This window comes from Macaca nemestrina, chromosome 11 (genome assembly GCF_043159975.1).
Source record: "Macaca nemestrina isolate mMacNem1 chromosome 11, mMacNem.hap1, whole genome shotgun sequence".
Lineage (NCBI taxonomy): Eukaryota > Metazoa > Chordata > Mammalia > Primates > Cercopithecidae > Macaca > Macaca nemestrina.
The window spans coordinates 116,011,995-116,033,640 of record NC_092135.1 but is presented as its reverse complement, the minus strand read 5'-3'; the positions used below and the strand labels follow the sequence as shown (position 1 = coordinate 116,033,640).

The following is a 21,646-nucleotide window of genomic DNA, read 5'->3' as shown; positions in this document are numbered from 1 at the left end:
CTCGCCCGGCTAATTTTTTTGTATTTTTTTTTTTTTAGTAGAGACGGGGTTTCACCGTGTTAGCCAGGATGGTCTCGATCTCCTGACCTCGTGATCCACCCGTCTCGGCCTCCCAAAGTGCTGGGATTACAGGCTTGAGCCACCGCGCCCGGCCCTTTTCACGGATTATTATGGAGAGCCTGCTCTCTTCAAGCTGCTTGCACATATTGGGCACATGATTGCAAGCAGGATGGGTGTTACCAAGAGGGAACCTCTGGGGGATGTAAATGGGACCTAACCTGGACTGGGGGAGGAGGTCTCAGGGAAGACTCCTTGGGAGGTGAATTTTAAACTAGATCTATAGGTGAGTCTGGCCAGGCACAGTGGTCATACCTGTGATCCCAGCACTTTGGGAGGCCAAGGAGGGAGGATTGCCTGAGCCTAGAAGTTCAAGATCAGCCCGAGCAACACAGTAAGACCATGTCTGTATGAAAAACAAATAAGCTAGCTAGGCATGGTGGTGTGCGCTGGTAGTCCCAGCTACTTGGAGGCTGATGTGGAAGGATCACTCGAGCCCAGGAGGTCAAGGCTACAGTGAACTATGATTACACCACTGCAGCCCTGGCAACAGAGCAAGGCCCAGGGCCATGCAGGAAGGGCCCTGGGCAGGTTCCTCACTCCAGCGCAGGGCATCATTGTGAGGATTAAATGAGGAAGTCCATTCCAATCCCTCACTAGGGCACCTGGCCCCACTGATGGGGCCTCAGACTAGCCCCATCTCTGAACCCTTCCATGCCAGGACATGATTTTGTTTCAGTGCAGAAAATGGGCTTGATGCATCAGAAATGTGGGCAACCTGCATTAAGAAGGAGGGGGGAGAGAGAGAGAGAGAGAGAGAGAGAGACACTGATGGAGAGAACTCATCTTGCTCAGGAGAGAGAGAGAGACAGACAGACACTGATGGAGAGAATTACCTCGCTCAGGAGAGACAGAGAGAGAGAGAGAAAGAGAAAGACCCTGATGGAGAGAACTCATCTTGCTCAGGAAACTGAGTCAGGAGTTAAAGGCTCTTGGGCAGTGGCCTGGGAAGTGCTGGGGAAATGTCACTGTCTGCCTTCCTTCTTTCCTTGGCGATTCCCAGTGATCGGAGTCCAGGAGCATCTCCTCAGCCAGAAGATGACAGCACCTGGTCACCTGGTGTCTTCGCTTGTGACGAGGGTGGTCCCCACGTTCTCTCTCTTCTGAGGGCAGGTCCATGGGAATGGGGTGTGATTTCACTACAGAAAACAGAGGCCAGGCAGTAGCTTTACCCATGTGATTCTTCAGGCTTGTGCTGGATGCGGAGGACATGGAGCAGATGTGTGTCTGACACGTCTACCTGGCGGGTAGTCTGACGCACACAGAAAAGACAACGCGAATCGCTCACTGCTGCTGAGTGCTCACCATGCGCTAGGCCCCATTCCACTGACTTTACAGCACAATCTCATTTCATCCTCACAACAGCCTATGGGAGGTGGCTGTCATTGGTCCATTGAACAGATTAGTAGAGTGAGGTAGAGCAAGTTAAGCTACTTGCCCAGGTAACAAGTGCAGGGGCCGTTAGACTGCAGCAAGTACTGTGGTGAGGCTCAAAGAAAGAGCGACTGGGAAAAGCAGGGGACACCCAGGTAATCATATTCCTCCCCAGAATCTTAGTCTGCACTGATGCGTGAGGAAATGACCAAAATCCAAATCGGGGGCATTCTGCAAAACATCTGCCCTGAAACCTTTAAAAACATCAGTGTCAGAAAGAAAAATGAGAGGTGGATAATGTGCCTAGGTTAAAGGATGAGAGACTCAGCCACTAAAGGCAGTTCAGGATCCTGATTGCGTCCTGAATCCAAAATGAAAACGAAAACAATGCCCCGGCTCTCATGGACATTCTTGGGGCAGTAGAATGACTGTATTAGACAATGGGATTGTACTGATGCTGAATTTCTAAGTGTGATCATAGGGAAAGGGAACATGCGTGTTCATCTTTTCCAAAGCTTTTGCACTTTTCAAACTAAAATGAGGAGACAGTGGGTGGGGAAATGGATTCTGACAGGGATCCAGGGGTATCTGGGAAGACCCCTGATGAGGGGATGAAGTTTGAATCAGGCCCTTGAAGGTGTCTAGAAGCTAGACAAGCAAAGAGGGGAGGAAGGGCATTCTGGGCAGAGGCTCAGAGGTGCAGAGGGGTGGCGGGTGGCTGGGGAGTGTGGAGCAGCCTGGGTGGACACAGGGCAGGGAGTCAGGAAGTGGATCTTGGGGATTGGGACTGGCAGGGTGGGCTGGGTAGGGACCAATACTTCTTCCCCTGCTGGCTCCAGGGAGGGCAGGGTTTATTCCGGACACCTGGGAAGACATGGCAGCATTTGGGGTGAGTGGAGGTGCCAGACCCTACAGAGCTGTAGTTGTGATCCTAAGAGGCTGTGTAGTGTAGGGGCTATGGGTGGGAGCGGCCTGGTGTCGGGGCCCAGGAGGCTGCTGCAACAGCCCTGGGGAGAAGTGCCAAGGCCTCATATAGGGCAGAGGCAGTAGGATTAGAAAGCACAGGATGATGAGTGTTTAGGAGGCAAAATTCACAGGATTTGGCAACTGGTTAGTTGGGGGTGGGGGAGGTGCAGGGAGGAGTTGAGAGTGACTCAGAGCTTTCCACTTGGGGCGACCAACAACATGGTCAGGCCAAGAACATGGCTAGGCATGGGGGTGGGGGACTTGTGTGTGTGTAAAGGTGTAGTGGGGTTGGAGGAAGCTGGAATTTGAGGTGCCCATGGGACTCCCAGAAGCCAGCCTGAAGCCCCACTGGGGATCTGAGCCTTTCTCACCTAAACGATGCTGGATGCCCACCAGGCCTCCCAGCCTAAGGGTGAGGGGGGATGGGGCAGTGGATGGCTAGTGGGCTGAGCGAATGTGAGAGGAGTTGACCTCCCAGGTCTGCCCTAGGCCTGTGTGTGGTGATCCCCTTCCCTGGCTTGCAGACTCCAGCCCTCTCCCCACATCATCCAGGGCTTTTTGGCCACAGGAAGGCTTGTGGAAGGTAGCGCTGAGGCAGTTTTGTAGGAGGAGCTCAGCAGCTGGGAACCCCGGGGTCTATCACCCCCTTTCATCACCACCCAACCCTCACTGCTGCTCTGCCCCCACGGGGCAGGGAGGAACCAACAAACAGACTTTCCCACCCCAGGGCCAAGGACTCTCGCCAAGGCTGTCCAAGCCAGATGTGCCACACCCCTCTGGCTGGGCCGCCCGGGCAGGAAGGCTGGGCTGCATGGAGGGAGGGAAGGGAGAGGAAGCCCCGAGGGCCACGAAAGCCCTCTGATGCTGGGTGGGCTGGTCGCAGGGTGGGGGCTAGAGCTCTGGGCTTGGAGGGAGGAGAAGAAGGACTTACAGGCTGGAGCCTTCCCCTTTTCTGGGCCCTGGCTCTTGAGAGAGGTGGGGGTTGGGGGGTGGGGGTGTGGAGAGACCAGGCGGCTCCAAGCTGTGGCTGTGTCTCCTTCTGCCCCTGCGTTTTCCCCAGGTAGGTTCCTTTGGAACCAGCAAAGGAAGGGCCCCGGGGTGTGCTCCGTGAGGCTGTCTGCCACTTGTCAGGAAAAATGACGATCATTGTCATAACAAGCCATTACCCTTGAACAGCACTTTGCACTTTATGGGGCTTGTTTACATCCTCTGCCTGTACCTGCAGAACAACCCGGGGGGAGGGCTGGATAGGTACCAGGCACCCCGCTTTTCTTCTTAGCCCATATTTTAGCGTCTGATTGTTAAGTTCTTTTTTCCCACTGAGTCTCATTATGCCTTCTTGCAGTGCCTTCCCACTGGTTTTGGTTTTGCCTTCTGAACTTCACAGATGACGTCTGGTGCCTACTTACAATGACTCTTCCTTCATATATTTGAGGATAGGAAGCTAACCGACCCTAGACTTTCTCTTCTAGCATCCTGGGAACATCAAACCTATGGGATGACTGTTTTAACAAGATCACCTCAGTGACCCTGTTTTACAGTGGAACTAAGTGGATGCCAGCAGAGCCTGGGGCCCCTTGCCTGGAGGTGGCAGAGCTATTCCCTCGCTCCCACCAGAGCAAGGGACTTCACAGCTTCCACCCTTCACAGCCTCCTCCTTGGAGGAGTGATGTCTCCTCATTCATTCCACTCTCTGAATCATCTGCAAGTCCCGCCCTCATCACTTTCAGTCGCTTCATTCCAAAGGGACTGTTGTGTCATTTCCCCTCTCTCTACACTCAGACTGTCTGGTCCAAACTCCTCATTTTTCATCTGGGGACTGTGAGGCTCAGGAAAGGTCACTGATATTCTCAATGTCGCATAGCCTAGAAGGCAGGTCTCCAGACTTCTCCCCCAGTGCTCGCTCAGCCACAGCCAGGACCCAGTAGGGCTGAGGGGCAGGAGTGTCCTGGGGCATCCCCTGTGGCTGCTTAGAGAGGCCTGAGCGAGGGCAGAGATGGACCTGAAGCCCTGTCCCTGCCCTCCAGGCCCCAGGAGCGAAATATTTTGTAAACTCAGATTTCTTGGGGCTGCGCTGGCAGAGCAGGCAAACTGGGGCCCCTGGTAGAAACTGGTCTGGAAGGCTGCACATGCCACTCATGGCGTCATTGGGCTGCCAGGGCTGTCTTCTGGGAGACTCTGCTGCCCTAACTGTGCTTTGGGAAGAAGGCCTATATCCCTAGGCTTTGGGAAAAGGGCTGGATATGGGGCATGGGGAGGGAAGTTTGCCGGGTAAGCAGCAATGGGCTTTGCCTGACTTAGTGGGGTGGGAGAGACAGGCTTGGGGATTGCCAGAGTCGGACCGGGAAAGCTGGCTTTAGGGTTTCCTTTCTGCCTCCCCCAGACAGCACTTAAACTGAATCCCAGGTCCGCCCTCTGCACCTCCCCCCACCCCAGGCCTGGACTGCTGCAGTTGACACTGACCAGGGCCCCCTCCCTGGCATGTTTGTGGCAGAAATCTAAGGGAAGTCCCTCAAGTCCAGGCCTGAGACAGAAACCAGGGGAGGTGAGACAGGTGAATAGAAGGGACCTACCTGCCCCTTCTCGTGGGATGGGGGTGACAGAGTGAGGCCCAGAGCTGGGCAGTACCCTGCCCGACCCTCACCCCAACCCCAGCCGAAGCTCCTAGAACCCAGCTCTCTTGAATATCAGAACCCAGGAGGTGGCTGGTTGGATCTACCCTGCAGAGGCCTCTATGACCACCAGGGGGCACTGCTGGGCTCCAGCTCCCCACCCTCAGCAGTCCCCACCTCTAGCCTGGGCTTTTGTCTCTGCTCCCCCACCCCTGCTGTCTCTGCTTGTCTCTCTGAATTTCTAACCAACCTCAGAAAGGTTGAAAATACAATGCAAAGAACATTTCTCCCCTCCAGAACTCAGAGAGTAAGTTGCTGACATGATGCCCCACCACCCTTAAATACTTTTCTGATTTTTCTACAAGGACTCTCTTACCTGACCAGCCCCGCTATCAAAATCAGGAAACTGACATGGATACCTTACTACCATTCAATCTAGACCCAGGGAAGTCCCGCCAGTGGTCCCAGTGATGTCCTGTGGGCATCAACAGAACCTGGTTCAGAAGCTGCCGTTACTTTTGGTTGCCAAGTCTTTTTGCTGCCTTCAGTCTGGAAAGCTCCTCAGCCTTTCCTTGATTTCCATGACCTTGTCACTTTTGGAGATTCCAGGACGTTTAATGTGTAGGCTGTCCCTTAGTTTGGGTTGGCCTGATGTTTCCTCATGATTAGATTCAGGTTGAGGCTTTCTGGCAGGGATACCGCAGAAGCGGCGTCTGTTCTCAGTGTAGCCCTGCTCCGAGCTTGGCTCCATCATCCCATTACCATTGGAGTGATGCTGACTTTGATCGCTTGATTAAAGTGGAGGAAGCCAGGAAAAGTTACTTTCTTCCTCTTTGTAATTTCTAAATATGATGTGGGGAGGTGCTTGGAGATGATGTAAATATCTTGTGCCTTATCAAACTTTGTTTATTCAGTTACAGTCATGAGTCACTTAACAATGGGGATACATTCTGAGAAATGTGTTGTTGGGGGATTTTGTCATTGTGCAAACATCATAGAGAGTACTTTTATATATCCAGATGGTACAGCCTACTGCACACCTATGCTACTGTATGGTATAACCTGTAGCTCCTGGGCTAAAACCCTGCACAGCATGTCACTGTACTGAACCCTGTAGGCTGGGAACTGTATATCTAAAATATCTAAATGTAGAAAAGGGACAGTAAAAATACAGTATTATAAGTTTATGGGACCACTGTCGTTATGTGGCGATGACTGCATTTCTGATTGTCAGCATACACACATTTAAGCCATTCCTATCATCATGTATTTTGATGCTCTGATCTTCCTGGATTTGGCCTTTGGGAGCTCCCATGTCCTTCTGTCTCTCTTTGAGCCTCTGACCCCCTTGTTAGTTTCTGCGTGTCTCTGTCTCATCTCTCTCATTCTCTCTGTCTGCCTTTATCTTGGTCTTTCTTTCTTCTCTGTCTCTCTGTTGCTCCTCTCTCTCTGTCCTGTCTGCTTCCCGCACCCCTCTCTCTCCCTTGTCCTTTTCTCTTTCCCTCTGCCCCTCTATGCCTTTGCCTCTTTGCCTCTCTGGCTTTCTGCCTCTGACTCAGTCTCATTTTGTCTGTTTTTCTCTCTGTGTTTCTACGACTTAGTCTCTGTCACCCAGGACTCACCTCTGCAGTGTCTTCAGATAGGAGTCCTAGACACGCGGGCTTGTGTGTGGGACACCGTCATTCTACCTGCTCTGGACTCACAGTCCTCCTCCCCAGCCTCTATTTCAGACCCAGGGGGCTCTGGGGCAGGTGCAAGGAGGGGAACAGGAACAAGTGGACTTTCCTCCCGCATGCTCCGCACACCGCAGGGCTGGGATCGTGTCTGTGTGTGTGCGCACGTGTGTGGAGGGGTGTCAGAGAGGTCTGTGCCTGGGAGAGGGGAGAGAGGGAGCTGCTGGTGTCTGTGTCTTGCTCCCTTCTGCTACAGCTGGGAAGGGAATCAGGTTAGACCCCAGGGTGAGTGCCTGGAGCAGGGGATGCTTTCCCTGAGGAGTCCTCCAAATAGGGGCACCCATCCCCCACCGTGGGGCCTGCAAGCTGGGCAGTGTCTGTGCAGGGCTCTGCATCTTAGAGCATGTTCCCATGTGTGATTTCAAAGGACAACCTGTCAGAGCTCCAGGGGTGTGGTGCCATCCAGAGAGAGAAACTGTGGTAGTGGTGGAGTGGCGACTGACCCAGGGCTTTATGGTAAGTCAGGCTGAGAGGAAGGCTTGGGCCACCAGCCTGCCTCTCATGCATGAGGTGGTGTCATTTAAAAAGGATAGCCACATCTCTGTGTTTTCATAATGCAAAGAACTGAAAATAAAAATAAAGATGGAAGAAGCCTTCTGGGCTGCGGCAGGGGATGGTGGAGAGGGTGGAATGGGGAGAGAATGAGGGGAAATGGCATTGTGGGGTCATGGGTTAGAGAAGCGAAGGCCTATCAGCAGTAGAACAAACAAGTAAACCTGCTGCATCTACACAATGGGACAGCGCACGGCAGGGACAAAGGAGGAGCTGCGCTGGATGCAGCCACCTAAAGGACCTCAGACTCATGGTGTGTGAAGGCAGCCAAACGCAAGACTATGCACTGGATAATTTCATCTTGAGGAAGTTTAAAAATCTGGCACCGTGACTCTTTGGTGATGAAGCCACAATAGTATTAACCTTGGGGAGAGGAATGGGCGAGGCCATGAGGGAGTCTTCAGGGAGGTGGCTCTGTGGGGTGTATGTGTGGAACGTATCGAGCCATACATTTAAAATGAGCGCAGTCTGCTGTGTGTGAGCCATGCCTTCGTCATAAATGAAAAAAAGCCAAGGTAGGAAGCCATGTGGGGGCTGCACGTCCCGGAAGCTGAGCTCTCCAGCTGCTGTCTGGACTCAGGCCACGGGCCCCACCTGAGTCTGGGATGAATGTCCTGCCACCCCACACCTTTCTCTGTCCCTGGGACCTCCTCCCTCCTCTGGACCCTGAGGGGCTCTTGCCATCCTTTTCCCAGTCTCTGCCTACCTCTCCCCCAGGTTCCTCTACTCCTTCCCCAGGACCCCAGCCTTCTACCCAGGGCTGACTCTGTGCCTCTCCTCCCACAGCCAGAGGATCTGGAGGCCCCCAAGACACACCACTTCAAGGTGAAGACCTTCAAGAAGGTGAAGCCCTGTGGGATCTGCCGCCAGGTCATCACCCAGGAAGGCTGCACCTGCAAAGGTGAGCAGCTGTCTGGGCTGTGGGGGATGGGAGCACCCATCAGGGGAATGAGATGGCTGGGCCTGGGCCAGGCTGGGACTCTGCTGTGCACACATCCTTGGGGTCCCAACCTGATGCCTTGTTCTCGTCTGGTGGAGGATGCTGAGCTCACTGGATGACAAGCATGTGGGTGGGTGTGGTGGGCATGGCAGGTGGAGGGTGGCGTGGAAATGGAATGCTTGTATGAGGATGAATGGCATGAAGAAACTATATGGGTGTCATGTGAGTGGCATGAAGAAGGTATATGAGTGGCATGTGAGTGGCATGTGGAAGATGCCTGATTAGTATGTGGTGGCATGGGGAGGTTGTGTTGAGGGTGTGTGGATGGCGTGTGGAAGGTGTGTGGATGATGTATGCTGAGGGTGTGTGGCTGGTGTGTGGCTGGTGTCTGGATGGCATGTGGATGATGTGTTTTGAGGGTGTGAGGCTGATGTGTGGTGGCATGTGGAGGTTGTGGTCAGTGTGTGTGACTGGTGTGTGGATGGTGTGTGGCTGGTGTGTGGTTGATGTGTGCTGAGGGTGTGTGGCTGGTATGTGGATGGCGTGTGGATGATGTGTGCTGAGGGTGTGTGGCTGGTGAGTGGATGGCGTGTGGATGATGTATGCTGAGGGTGTGTGGCTGGTGTGTGGATGGTGTGTGGCTGGTGTGTGGTTGATGTGTGCTGAGGGTGTGTGGCTGGTATGTGGATGGCGTGTGGATGATGTGTGCTGAGGGTGTGTGGCTGGTGTGTGGATGGTGTGTGGATGATGTGTGCTGAGGGTGTGTGGCTGGTGAGTGGATGGCGTGTGGATGATGTATGCTGAGGGTGTGTGGCTGGTGTGTGGATGGTGTGTGCTGAGGGTGTGTGGTTGGTGTGTGGATGGCGTGTGGATGATGTGTGCTGAGGGTGTGTGGTTGATGTGTGGATAACTTGTGGTCTGTATGTAGAAGCTGTTTGGAGGGTTTGTGGCAGGTGCATTGAGGTCGTGTGACTGACGTGTTTTGAGGCATGTGGATGGGATGTGGTTGGTGTGTGGAAGTCGTGTGGGTGGCATGTGCTTGGCACTGGGAGTTCCGCAAAGAAAGGATGCCCCAGCCCTCTCCTGTGGCAGCTCAGAGGTGACTTTAAGAGGCCCTGAGTCAGACTCAGCGGAGGACTTGTTGTCTGCCAGGCTTTTCAATCACTATTTTCATGAGCTCCTGGAATGGCCTGGGGCTTGGCTGTCATTATTGCCTGAAAAGTTGGGTCTTGTCCCAGATCACACAGTGAAATCAGCAGGAGCTCCCTGCACCCAATATCAGTGGCTGACACCTTCACTCACCCCGTTGCCCCATCTGATGCCTCCCTCTCCTTCACCCCCACATCCCACCAATTGCAGGGCCTCCCAAGGACAGCTGGAGTCCCCGAGCTTCTTGGCATCATCCCCTCCCAATTCCACTGTTGTCATTTCTCATGTGGGCGACTGACTCACCTTTGCCTTCTCCTGTCTCCTAACCTATTCTCAGCAACCCACCCTCCACACCAGCTTCCAGTGGGACTTAAAAACATAAATCCAGTTATGTCAGCTCCTGGCTTAAAGCCTTTGGGGGTCCCTCACAATCCCCAAGACAGAGCACAGACCTCTTTCCGCAGCTGCCAGGCCTGGTGGGCTCAGCCTTTGCCCAGCTCTCTGCCTCATGTTCCTCTGCTCCTGACTCCATGTTAAACCACTGGCGCCTCACATGACTCCTCACTCTGTTGGGCATACCAGGCAGGCCATGCCCTTTTTGCCTGGAGCCTTTGCACATGCGGCTTTCTCTCCCTGGCCCCTCTCTCTAGCCGCCCTCTCCACGTCAAAGTCCCAGCAGGCTGGGAGGCTGGGCCTCAGAGCCCGTTGACCAATCTCTAAAGCACTTACTGCATACCAAACACTCACAGGCATGACCTCATCTGATGTTCACACCCCCCAGAAGGTGCTGGTGTCATCCCTGTTTTACAAAGAAGGAAACCGAGGCTGAGAGTGGTCACTTCGCTTGCCAAGGCACCCCGGAGCGGGCCCGAGTGAGATTTTCAGATGTGTGCTCTCAGCGGGAGGGAAAGCGGCCAACCGGGACTTTTGCAATACCAAAATCAGCCACGTGGTGTCACCCTCCTCCCAAGAGGTCTGGCTGGGACTTGCTGGCAGTTTAGGGATGGAGCCAGGGGAGAAGTCACAGAAGAATTGCTAGGGGTGAAGTTTTGCATTTTGTTTGCAAAACAGCCCCCCACCCTGCCCCGTGAGGATGCATAAATTAGCCTCTGGTCCTTCCCCATGGTTTCTTCCTTCCCTAGTGTCTTCCTGTCACCTCAGGGACTCCCAATATGGTGATACAAGGCCGCCTGGGGTTGGGGGCAGAAGGAAGTCCTGCCAACATTCACTGTGTGACCTTGGGCATGTCTCTGGCTGCAGTCTCTGGTGGCCCTCGCATTCCATGGCTCTAGATTCCCCAGCTGACCTGGCCTGAGGGCTTGGATTGAGGAGAAGATTTGACCTCATGTGAACAGCACCCCTTGCTCCCAGGGTGAGCAAGACATGTCCCTGGTTTCACCTAATCTCAGCCTGGCCCTGCTGGTGTGAACTGGAGGGGAGGGTGGGTGGCCAGACTGGTTTGGCAGCTCTGGCTGGGCTCTGGAGGGTGGGGAGTTTGGTGGGAAGAAAGCCAGGGCTATGCTGTAGCAGGACCAGCAGGTGTCAGGACTGGGCCACAGAAGGTGCAGGGGCCAGGCCCAGACAGGGAGAAGGGAAGAAGGCTCCTGGTTCTATAGGTCACGTGTGCAGCCTCAGCAAGGGGACTGGGATCACCAGGCCTGGGAGGAGGCCGGGGCTACTGGGTTCACTGGTGGGAGATGCAGGAGTGAAGCCACTGTCTGTGTTTTGGAGTCAGGAGCTCACGATGGCACGAGGTGGATAGGTCCCCTCGTCCATCCATTCATCCACCCATCCAGGGTCACCCGATGTGGTTGTATGGGTTTTTCCCTGTCTGAGGGGGCACGTGTGGACCAAATTCCAGCTCATGTCTGTTCACTGAGCCTGACTCAATGGGTTTGCTCTGCTCTCAGCCTTCAAGTCTTGGCTACAACATGGCAACTCTCTTGATGAGTGGCTCGGGGTGATAGGTGGGGTGGGGTGCATGGAATGTCAAGGCCCTGGATTCCCAGTCTCCATGGAACTTGCAACATTGAAGAAACTTCTGCTGGAGGCAGGGCGCAGTGAGGAAGCTCTTTCAGATCTGGAGACAGTGGGGCGTTTGGCCTATCTCCCCCTAATTGCCTGGACCTATAGCTTGGGCTCCTCTTCCATTTCCCTCCCTCTTGCATTTCCCATTTGATGTAATATGGCCGAAGGAGGTGGGAAAGAGAGGAAAGGAACCTGGGGTCTGGTCCTGGTTCTGGAAGACTCATATATGAATAAGGCAGATAAGAAACTAAGGTGGTGGACCTGCGGGCGTCATAGATGTACAGGCAAAGGGGTTCCGCTGGACCTGTGAACCCCTGCGGACTCCTGCATATGAACCCTGTCCTGGGTCTCTGGGGGCCTGCTGTGAGGAGCATTGAGGTTCTGTGTGCCTGTAAGATAGGTCCTCGTGCTAGGGATAAAGGCTCCGTGTGAAAGATGCAGAGACAGACGAGACAATGGCAGGAGAACAGGTGCAGGGGCGTTGTTAGTGGCCCGGGCTCTATTTCTGGCCCTGCTTCTCACAGCCTCTGTGATCTTGGATAAGTCAATTAATAGCTCAGACCTCAGTTTTCTCATCTATGATTAAGGGAGCTGGACTAAGAATACTTGCTGAGGCCCTGACAGTGGGAGGGCCTGGAAAATTCCCTGGTTGGAGTCTGCAGAGGTAGGATAGCTCCCTCTACGCAGGCTGCTGCTCACCTCCTCCGCGCTCCGTGCAGCCATCTGGCAATCAGGAACTGAGCCGTCCTCTGGGTCAGATGCTGTGCCGGGTCCTGGTACTGAGAGCCAGTCCCTTATCTGGGAAGACAGACACAGTCAGACAATCATGGAGCATGGTGCCAAAGCTGACACAGGTGTGTGTGTGTGTCTGTGTGTGTGGAGGGCCGTCTCTGACTCAGTAGAGACCTTCTTGTCAGGCTTCAGCAGGGAAGGCATGTGCAGATTGGGTCTTGAGGGATGTGTAGGAGTTCCTCAGTCCAAATAGTCGGCTTCCCACAGGTCCCTAGGGAAGTGCTCTATGGGAGTCCATTTGCACTTGGGGCCCTAGAGGGAGGCTGTGTGGACTCAGCGCTTTGCTCAGGGGCTCTACCTCCCACCAGGCCGAAACCCACAGGAAGAGACCAGGATGGCAGCTCAGCAGCCTGAGGGCTGCCATCAGGGCCTGATCTGGGCCCAGACTTAGATAACTTCCATTCTCAGTGCTTCTGGTGAGCCTGGAAGGGGTGACAGTCACCTGTAGTTTCCTTAGGGCAGGATGCACCTGGAAAGATGATCCATCCTTTAACGGGACAAGCCTATGCAGAAGCCGGCACCCACTGGATTTGGGGAAACCTTGTTTCTAGGAACTCTTTCTCCCTGTTACTTCACTGGGGAACCCAGCTTCCACCCTGTGTCTGAGGGCCTCCTTGGAACCACCAGAGGTAACCTGGTAGGGTGGGAGGACCCTGGGTGTCTAGCCCTGGCTTGCTACTAATACCACCTGGCTGTGTGACCTCAGGTGAGATGTTTAACCTCTCTGGGTCTAGCTTTCTCTTTTCTCTAAATGAGGAGGTGAGACTAGATTAGAGGCTCTAAACTGTGTTCTGAAGGAGCTGTAAGGTTTTTGGAGGAGCTTTAGGGGCCAAAGAGGGTAAGAAAGAGATGAATCCAGGGGAGTCTTAAGGGGTCAGGGCTCTGGGACCCCTGCCCACCTCAGTCAGAGAAGCTCTGGTTTTAGGAGTTAAATCCGTCAGGAGGCAGGATCCTGTGGTGGTCCTGCCGTTGACTTAGATAACCTGATTCAAATCCCCGCTCTGAGCCTTACTAGTGAGAACTTGGGCTGATTGCTCACCCCTCTCAGCTTCAGTTTCTTTAACTTTAAGATGGGACAAAAGCCGGGCATGGTGGATCACGCCTGTAATCCCAGCACTTTGGGAGGCTGAGGTGGGCGGATCACCTGAGGTTGGGAATGCGAGACCAGCCTGACCAACATGGAGAAACCCCATCTCTACTAAAAAAAAAAAAAACTAAATTAGCTGGGCATGGTGGCACGTGCCTGTAATCCCAGCTGCTTGGGAGGCTGAGGCAGGAGAATCACTTGAACCTGGTAGGCGGAGGTTGTGGTGAGCTGAGATCGCGCCACTGCACTCCAGCCTGGGCAACAAAAGTGAAACTACATCTCAAAAAAAAAAAACAAAAGTGACAAACAGCAGTACCTCCCTCATCAGGTTACTATGGGATTAAGCGAGATTATATATATATATATGGTGGACTCCAAACAGCCTGATATATAGCAAGCATTCAGTGAATCTTTTTTTTTCTTTTTTTCTTTTTTTTTCTCTGTCGCCCAGGCTGGAGTGCAGTGGCGCGATCTCAGCTCACTGCAAGCTCCGCCTCCCGGGTTCAAACAATTCTCCTGCCTCAGCCTTCTGAGTAGCTGGGACTACAGGCACCAGCCACCATGCCCGGCTAATTTTTTGTAGTTTTAGTAGAGACGGGGTTTCGCCGTGTTAGCCAGGATGGTCTGAATCTCCTGACCTTGTGATTCACCTGCCTCGGCCTCCCAAAATGCTGGGATTACAGGCGTGAGCCACCACGCCCGGCCGCATTCAGTGAATCTTAACTAGAGTCATTGTGATTCCACATAGCCATCTGCTTGAGGAATTTGGCTGTAAAAATAAAAGATAAAAGTCTGAACACTACTGGATGGGATGGTCTAGAACAGGGTGTCAAATCTATTGGCTTCCCTGCGGCCCATTGGAAAAGAATTGTCTTGGGTCACACGTAAAGTACACTAACACTAACCATAGCTGATGAGCTAAAACACACACACACACACACACACACACACACGAAATCTCATAATGGGGCCAGGTGTGGTCGCTCACACCTGTAATCCCAGCACTTTGGGAGGCCAAGGTGGGTGGATCATGAGGTCAGGAGTTCAAGACCAGCCTTGCCAATATGGTAAAACCCCTTCTCTACTTAGAGATACAAAAACTTAGCCAGGTATGGTGGCGAGCACCTGTAATCCCAGCTATTTGGGAGGCTGAGGCAGGAGAATTGCTTGAACCCGGGAGGTGGAGGTTGCAGTGAGCTGAGATCATGCCAGTGCACTCCAGCCTGGGTGACAAAGCAAGACTCCATCTTGGGGGAGGGAGAAAAAAAGAGGCCGAGGTGGGAGGATCACTTGAGCCAGGAGTTCGATACCAGCCTGGGCAACATAGCAGGACCCTATCTTTAAACAAAATAAAAAAATAAAATAGCTGGGTGTGGTGGTACACACCTGTAGTCCCAGCTACTCCAGAGGCTGAGGTGGGAGGACCACTTGAGCCTGGGGAGGTCAAGGCTACAGTGAGCTGTGAGCACACCACTGCACTCCAGCCTGGGTAACAGATCGAGACCCTGTCTCAGAAAGAAAGACTAAAAAGAAGAAAGAAAGAGTTGGGTGCATATAAGAAACCATCTTATATGCCCCCCTGCCTTGCAAAAAAAAAAAAAAACTCATAATATTTTAAGAAAGTTTACGAATTTGTGTTGGGCCACATTCAAAGCCATCCTGAGCCACATGTGGCCTGCAGGCTGCGGGCTGGATAAGCTTGATCTGGAAGGTTTCTTCCTGTTCTTACTTCAGAGCCACACCATGTCCCCTGACCATCCCTTGAGACACCTTGTATCAGTCAGGGTTCTCTGCAGAAACAGAACCAACAGGATGTGTGTAGAAAAAAAGATAGAGATTTATTTAAGGAATTGTCTCACGTGATTGTGGAGCTGTGGCAGGTTTAAAATCTGCAGGGTAGGTTGGCAGGCGGGGTACCCCTGCCTGTTGTAGTTCGAGTCCAGAGCCGTGTGCTGGCAGAATTCCTTCTTGCTTGAGGAGGTCGGTCTTATTTATTAAGGCCTTCAACTGACTGGATGAGGCTCACCCAAATTATAGAGGGTCATGTGCTTTATTGAAAGTTTGCTGATTTAAATGTGAATCTCATCTAAAAAATAAAAACCAACCAACTTTCTCAGAAACATCCAGAACAATGTTTCGCCAAATATCTAAGTACCATGGCCTATATAAGTTGACTCATTAAATTAGCTACCACACACCTCCAGCCCAGAAAGTGGAGATGAACCAGCAGGGCAGGCTGAGTGACCGGTGAGCAGGCAGGTGGCCAGGCCTGTGGCTCTGTGCCGGCCAGGGAAGGAGCTGAAGCTGGACCAGGCATGCGAGTGGTTATCGCTGGGGTCAGGTGCACACTGAGGCTATGTGCTCATTTTCCGACCCAAGTCCAGGAGGAAAAGGCCATTTAGATCCCAACAATGTTGGCTTCCTGTGTTCCCGAGAGGCAGGAAGCAACCCCAGGACAGAGTACCGGCAGCCCAGCTGGGGCGGGAGCTGGGGCCAAGGGCTGGGGGTGCAGTTCTTCACCCCAGCAGAGTAATCTAAGGGTCCGTTTCCACTAAGGGGTTTTCTGCTCCCTCTCAGGCCACCACTGGGCCCTGCTGTGCAGGGGCAGTGCTGATATTGTGGCAGAGATGGGGCTCCTGGGGCTCCATGGAGCTCTGGTTGGACAAGGTCACTGGTTCAGGAGGGTGCATGGGTGAGTTTGTAATTTTGGGGCCTTCTGTAGGAGCTGGGAGGTCATGATCTGCTCAGGTGGGGGCCCATCCTGACATGTGTCTCTGTGGAGGATTCAGGAGAGGAGAAGGCTGGGGTTTTCCTGCTCTTGTTCCTCCCTGCGTGTCCCCATCCTTCTGATGAGAAATGGTACCTGTGGAGTGAGCATCCCTGTCACTCACAGACTGGTCCCTGTCACTCATAAACTGGCTGTCTCCCCAGCAGTATCTGATGTTCCCAGGGTTGGAAACTGGGTTTTTCCCCTTTCTCTGTTGAAGGGAGGAAGGGGTAGGTGGCAATGGTGGTGGGGGGTGTCTTAGTTGGGCTGTTACAGAATACATTAGCCTCTTAAGAGTTACTTTCTGGAACACAATGACTAATTACTTGGTAGGGTAAGGGAAGTGAGGAAGGAGTTAAAGCGAGGGTTTGCAGGCACCAAGGGGCAAGGTAGGACCCAAAAGATGGCCTCTGGCCTTGGTTCCCAGCATCTGCTACCTTTGGCTCTTGCATTCTGATGGGTCTTGTGTTCTGATATCAGTGATCTAGTACTGCATAAAAAATTACCCATAAACTTAGTGGTTTAAAATAAATACAGGCTGGGTACCATAGTTCACTCCTGTAATCCTAGCACTTTTGGAAGCCTAGGCAGGAGGATTGCTTGAGCTCAGGAGTTCGAGATCAGCCTGGACAAATGGCAAAACCCCCTCTCTACAAAAAATGCAAGAATTAGCAGGGCATGGTGGCACATGCCTGTAGTCCTAGCTGCTTAGGAGGCTGAAGTGGGAGGATCGCTTAAGTCTGGTAGATGGAGCTTGCAGTGAACTGAGATTGTGCCACTGCACTCTAGCCTGGGTGACAGAGCAGTGCAAGACCATGTCTAAAAAAAAAAAAAAAAGAAGAAAAAAGAAAAAAAATCAAAATTATTATTCCACATGGTTTCCACAGCTCAGAAATTCATGAGTGATTGGCTGGGTGGGTGGTTCTGGCTCGGAGTGTCTTATAAAAGGTGCAGTCAAGATGTCACTGGGGCCGTATTCATCTGAAGGCCTGACTGGGGCTGGAGGATCCAGTTACCACATGGCTCACTTAATGTTGTCAAGCTGGGGCTGGCTATTGGCAGGAGGCCTCAGCCCCTCACCACACAGCCCTCTCCATAGGGTTGCTTGAGTGTTCTCATGACATGGTCACTGGCCCAGAGCAAATGATCCAACAGACCAAGGCTGAAGTCAAAGTGTCTTTTATGGTTTAGCGTCAGAAGTCACACACTGTCATTTCTATAATATCTGACTGATTATATAAATCAGCCCTATTTAGTGTGGAGGGGACTCCAGAAGGGTATGAGTAGCAGACGCAAGAAATATTGGCAGCTACCTGCGAGGCTGGTTGCCACAGTTTCCCTTTCTGTAACCCATCTGAATATTTCATCGATCTGAAAGTGAGAGGCCAGCAGATTGGCAGGCCCAAACTTGAGATTACAGCAAGAGGGACGCAAGTTAGAGAGGAGGACATACTGTCCGTTGGGAGGAGATGTGAGATAGGTGGACAGGCATGCATAGGGGACTTCCCTGGAGGAAACTCAGCAAGCGGGCCTCCTTGGGGTTGGAGGCGGATGCTTCTGCAGGTGTCAATATCCATTCATGGGGGCTTGGCCAAGCCTGCCCTGCTTGGCATCTGCCACTTGCTTTCAGTTTGCTAAGCTTTTGTCTTCTGGGCTGGGAGCTGGAGTGGGGGTGGTCTTCCCTCGTTCTCCTCTGTAGAGCTGCCAAGGACAAGCTTTCTGCATTCCAGTGTGCAGGAAGCACTCAGCATAGCGTATTGCAATTACCTGATGATTTCTCCGTTTGCCTCCTCACTTGAGGGCATTTGCTGAGTGTGTGCCCACTGTGTGACAGGCAGGGCTGCCCTGTACAGTCATGCAGGCCATGTGCTGCCAAGGGTGCCTACCCGAGACAGCACAGGAGTCAGCCCACCCTTTGCCTACCAAGCCATGCATCTTGGCACAGGGCCGATCTGCCTGGAGAAAGGGCACCTTCTCACCATTTCCACAAAGACACTGTGCATGAACCCAGCTGTGTGTCCCCAGGGCTGGTCTGCCCAGAGGGTGGGCCTCCTTCTAGTTTGCACAAAGATGCTGTATGGTCTCGTGGGCCTGAAGCAGACACTGTTCTAGCTGCTGGGGCTACAGTACGAAGGAGAAAGGCATGCTTCCTGCCCTCCCGAGTGTAGTGTGTGGAGATAGACTAGAGAGAAGTTACCCAGGGCAACTTTAGAAAATAACCAGGGTGCTGAAAAAGAATAATTGGAAAGCTACTCTAATTTGAGTGGTCAGGGGAGGCCTCTTTGAGGAGATGACTTTGGGTGGATTCCCAAAGGATAAGACGGATTCGGTCCAGGGAACGATGGGGTGCTGGGGTGAGGGGGAGTGTTCCAGGCAGCTGACACAGCAAGTGCCAAGGCCCTGAGGCACTCTGGGAACTGTCAGAGTATGGAGCATGCTGGAGGGAGGTAGAGTCCGGCCCCTATTGTGTCCCTCATGTCTAGACTGGGTGGATACTTAGAAACTCCTTTTTGGTTGGACATGAGACGTTGAGGTGGCGGTCTACAGCTCAGGAACGATCTGAGAGTGGGGGGGACATGACTAAATGGGGGTGCGTGTAAACCTCAGGGGAGATCTTCAGACAGGTCCAACTCAGCAAACATTTATTAAGCCTCGCCTGTGTACCAGGCTCCTCCTTCCTTCCCTCCCTCCCTTTCTTCCCTTCCTTCCTCCCTTCCTTCCTTCCTCCCTCCTTCTCTCCTTCTCCTTCTCCTTCTCTTTCTCCCTCTCTCTCTCTCTCTCTCTCTCTCTCTCTCTCTCTCTCTCTCTCTGTAGGAGAGAGAGAGAGGCAGGTCCCCTAGAAAGGAGCATACATTGTCAGACCCACAAAGGGGAAGTTTCCTCTATTTGGATGGGGTGGGGCAGGAGAGGCTGCTGCTATCCAAAAGGGAACACCTTTGCGAAGGGAGGGAGTTGCTACCTGGGCTGGTGGGGGTGCTGAAGGAGAGGGAGAAGCAGAAAGGTCAGAGGGATGGTAACGCTTGTGTGGCTGAGCGGGGAGTATATCCTGCTGTGGCCAGGGTGGAGATGTCCCTGAGCTGGGTTGGGTGGCTGGTGGGGTCAGGAAAGCTTTGCTCAGCACCGGTGAGTCACAGGCCTGGGCTGGGCCAGGACTAGGTTCTGAGAGAAGATCCCATGTTAGGGACAGTGGCCAAGGTCCCTTTCCAGGCACCACCCAGTGTGCCTCCCAGCTTCTCCCTCTTCCCCATTCCCAGCCCCTTCTGCCTCAGACAAACCAGAAGAAGCCTTAGTGTGGGGAACTCCGGAGCCTCTTTGGGCTGCTCTTGGTCCTCGTCTGTGCCTCAACCTCCCTTTCTGCCCTCTGCTGAGAATCAGGCTGGTTCAAAGCTGGAAGGGGGTGGGGTGCAGTAGATCTAGGAGAAGGAGGTGGAAGGCTGTGGTCCTGGGCTGTGGCTGTGAGGATTTGGAGTCAGGGCACTCCCCTACCTTGCCCTCCCCATTTCTCTAACCAGAGTTCCTAACCCCCCAGCCTTAGCAGGTCCTGGGCAGCCAACAAGACCCAAAGCAGTGCAGAACCCAGGAGACCCCTCACCCACCCATGAGATCTGCAGGGAGGTCACCAAATCCCTTGGTGGAGTCCCAGAGCCCTGGGGGGTGGGGCAGCAGGGCTGGGGACATTCCAGGCTTTGGGAACCTTATAGGAAATTTGATTCCAACTTCTGGTAATAGGAAGAAGAGCAAGTCCTGTGTGTGTGTGTGTGTGTGTGTGTGTATGTGTGTGTGTTTCAAATCATGCACATGAAGTTTATGTGAGCATCTGTTCACATGTCTGTATTCACAAATCTGTGTCAGGCTGCATCTAAGGGTGTCCCACAAAATCGTGTGTGTTGGTGCCCTGGGTCAGGGGTTTTCTTGGATGAATCTGTGTGTGACGCTGTGTGTGTGTGCACGGATGTATGGATGGGTGGGAGTGGTTCTGGGTGAGTGTGTGTGTGTGGGTGTAATGTGTATACTCGTGGACCCTCCCCTGGATTCTGAATTGGGTCTGTGTGTCTGCCTCTGGGTCAGAGTAAGTGTGATTGTGGTTTGCGATGTCGTCTGCTTGCCTGGTGTGTGTGTAAGGCGAGAAGGCCCCCCTTATTCCTTGGTGGGGCTGGCGTGGGGCCCGGGTCCGGGCTACCTCTGCCCCTGGCAGGGGTCCAGTGGGGGACTCCCCCTTGCTCCCCCCACCTTCCCGCACCCGGGGAGGCTCTGGCGCTGGGAGCCCCCTGCCTCCCCGGCCGCGGGTCCGCAGTCCCGGGCGCTCCCGCCCCGCAGGCCCGGCAGCCGCTCCCCTCCGTCCCCTCCCTCTCTCCCTCTCTCCTTCCCTCCGTCCCTCCTTCCCTCCTTCCCTCCCGAGCGCGGATTGCGGGCTGGGGTGGGAGGAGATTTCGCGGAGTTTCCATTTCATACCTCGCGGCTAAAACTTTCTTTCTGTGTCTCGCCCTCTTGCAGTCTGCAGCTTCTCCTGTCATCGGAAATGCCAGGCCAAGGTAAGGGGCCGCGGGCTGGCGGGCCCGGGAGGACTTGGGACAGGCCTGGCTCGGGGTCCCAGACTGGAGCGGGGGCGCCGGCGGGGCGGGGGCGGTGCCCGGGGCGTCCCTCCTCCTCTCTTTGTTTATGCAAAGCGCCTGGGCCTGGGAGCGGGCGCAGGTCAAGGTGAAGGCGAAGGCCCGGGGGCGGGGGCAGGGGCAGGCTGGGGAGTCGGGGGATGTGAGTTGGGGGCGCGGCGCGCAATCTGGGCGGTTACTGGGGGTGTCTGGTGGGGACTGAGCTCCGAGGGAGCGGCCTTTCAAGGTGTTTCTGCTAGTTCTCAAGGGGGAGAGGGGAAGGGGGAGGGGATCCATTTCGGTTACCCCGGGCCGTGCAAAGCCCCAGTTGGCCCAATTTGGCCAACTAGAAAACCTCAGTGTCTACAGCCACAGGACCCCCAGGGCAGGAGAAGCGGGTGGGTGGCCTAAGTGGAGAATGAGGTCGGGGGTCAGGATTGGTTGGTCTGGAACCCCCTGAGAGACTGTGCCTTCCTCTTTATTGGCCAGGTCTCCTTTTGGTCCTCAGTTTCCCCGTGAGTATTTCCTGGCTGGTCTTGGTGGGAGAGGGAAACTGAGGCAAGAAGACTGGAGGGATTGCTGGGCCCTGGTTGGCCAGGCTGGCTCAGCCCCTGATGTATCCACTGAGGTTTGGACCCAGGAGTCATATATCAGCTTCTTGGAATAACAGGGGGTGGGGGATCCGCACCAAGATGGGTTATGAGTTTGGGAAGGAAATGGTTCTGTCCAATGGCTCACCTCTGTCGGGGGGTGGAAACGGCATTCCTTGCCTTTCCCTTGCAGCAAATGTCTGCACCTTCTCCCATCGTTGCTTGTAACCCTCCTTGCCCTTTCACTCCCTGCGTTTGCTCTTAGTATTTGATCTTTCAAGGAGTTCAGGAAGTAGAAGAAGATGCTTCCAAAAGGAGCATTCATTGAGCAGTTGGGGACCTGTATCTGG

General features: G+C 53.8%; 1 protein-coding gene and 1 long non-coding RNA gene across 5 annotated transcripts in view; one reads left to right on the top strand and one right to left on the bottom strand.

Moving 5' to 3' along the window:
• LOC105481198 (tensin 1) overlaps positions 1-21,646 on the top strand; it is a 206,471-nt gene that overhangs the window by 4,485 nt on the left and 180,340 nt on the right. For 2 of the 3 annotated variants that reach the window (XM_071073351.1, XM_011740569.2), the window contains exons 2-3: positions 8,141-8,255; positions 20,612-20,649. In XM_071073351.1, coding sequence (XP_070929452.1) covers positions 8,141-8,255; positions 20,612-20,649 — 153 coding nt within the window. Of the gene's footprint in view, positions 1-8,140; positions 8,256-20,611; positions 20,650-21,646 lie in introns of those variants that run through there. The other variant, XM_024792657.2, reaches the window with a different exon arrangement.
• Positions 145-20,717, bottom strand: LOC105481197 (uncharacterized). Of its 2 annotated transcripts, XR_986842.3 has the most exons (4): positions 20,570-20,717; positions 15,210-15,436; positions 12,171-12,269; positions 145-1,256 (listed from the first exon to the last, which is right to left on the bottom strand). It is a non-coding gene; the product is annotated as an uncharacterized lncRNA (long non-coding RNA). The 2 variants fall into 2 exon arrangements; XR_986843.3 differs by lacking the exon at positions 15,210-15,436.